General features: G+C 47.3%; 1 protein-coding gene across 1 annotated transcript in view; it reads right to left on the bottom strand.

Moving 5' to 3' along the window:
* Positions 1-1,401, bottom strand: part of LOC106816813 (hemicentin-1-like) — a gene marked incomplete at its 5' end in the record, with an annotated part of 9,061 nt that extends 7,660 nt beyond the window's left edge. Inside the window, 2 exons of the mRNA XM_014821444.1 lie at positions 66-350; positions 1,123-1,401. Of these exons, the coding sequence (XP_014676930.1) occupies positions 66-350; positions 1,123-1,401 (564 nt within the window). The remainder of the gene's footprint in view (positions 1-65; positions 351-1,122) is intronic.
* Positions 1,402-1,515: the final 114 nt, after the last annotated feature.

Raw genomic sequence — 1,515 nt, 5'->3', positions numbered from 1 at the left:
CGGAGGTATGCACTCTCTTTGAGTGCCCTCTGTCTAGTTTTAAATTGTGGCCTGACGTATCTTACCGTAGATCTGCACATCGAACAGCTTCGTAGCCTTGCCCGCGATGTTGGTCACCTCACACGTGTAGTCGGACGTATCAGATAGCCTCACGCCACTGACCCTCAGCATTTGCCGGTCGTAGTCCAGCTGAAGCCGCTCGCTGGCCACCAGCGGCTGACCGGCGCGGTACCACGTGATGTCCGGCATCGGGTGACCGACGGCCGGACAGTCGATCGTCATCGTTTCGTTAACGATGGCGACGATGGTGTTGCCGGCACCGGGCCGTGAGTCTGGGATGCGAGGCGGTACTGTAACAACCAGCACCGAGTATTAATCCAGCAGATTAATGAAGTAATCTTTCAAATAGTGATCGAGACAAGCACCAAAATTCTCATGGACACTCATATGGAACGTTTTTTAAGATGGCCACCATTATTCAAGATGGCCACCATTTCTGGTACAAAAATACAATTTACGCCGGGCCGTGAGTCTGGGATGCGGGGCGGTACTGTAACGTTAGCAACGATTACATTAAGTCCCTGAATGCAGACTATATAGATACCGATCGATGAACGGGCCTAATTTCACGATATATTATGATTACAGGTTATGTAATCATTTTTACACATCTTACATCAACTCCACGAATGCGTCGCGCAGACGTGTTAAACACAATCCACCAATAATTAATTAATTAATAATTAATAATTAATACGCAATTAATATGATACCTGATGAATAATGATTAATAACTGATTAAGAAATTAACCAATATATATCTTTTGCTATTCATATTATCAGGAGTAGATGAAGATCTTCATCTACTCCTGATATTATCTATCGATTATTCGATTATTATCAATTTAATCGATTAATGATAGAATATCAAAATCGCAATATGGTTAATCTCGCAAAATTATTATGTTTTTAATATGTATTCTAAAAAACTAGCAGTGACATTATGAATTCCATGTACGCGGGATAGCTGAGCTAGTTTATGACAGATATTATATAATAAGATTTTATATAAGATTATAAAGGAGATATTATGCGATATTAAGGTTGTGCTCGTTCGCTCACCAAGCACGACCAGATCGAAGTCTTTCTCCGTGCTGCCGGCCACGTTCGTCGCCGTGCACGTGTAGCGCGCCGAGTCCGCCACCCTCACGCGCACGATCCGCAGCCTCCCGCCGCCATCCTCCACGACGACGTTGTCCGACCGCCGCAAGGGGGCGCCGTTGAGCGACCACGCGATGACGGGCGGCGGCGAGGCCGTGATTGGACAGCGGATGGTCGCCGTGTCGTTGACGAGTATCTGCAGGGTTTCGGCGGCCTCCGGTCCCTCGACGCGCGGCGGCACTGCAACACGGACGCCGTGACGTCATCGATGTGTGGTGACAGTGACGTCATCATCGTACGGTGACAGTGACGTCATCATTGTATGGTGGCAGTGACGTCATCAATGTATGGTGG

Source organism: Priapulus caudatus, unplaced genomic scaffold (assembly GCF_000485595.1).
Source record: "Priapulus caudatus unplaced genomic scaffold, Priapulus_caudatus-5.0.1 Scaffold1495, whole genome shotgun sequence".
Lineage (NCBI taxonomy): Eukaryota > Metazoa > Priapulida > Priapulimorpha > Priapulimorphida > Priapulidae > Priapulus > Priapulus caudatus.
The sequence above is the reverse complement of the archived record's forward strand: the minus strand, read 5'-3'. Positions and strand labels throughout refer to the sequence as shown.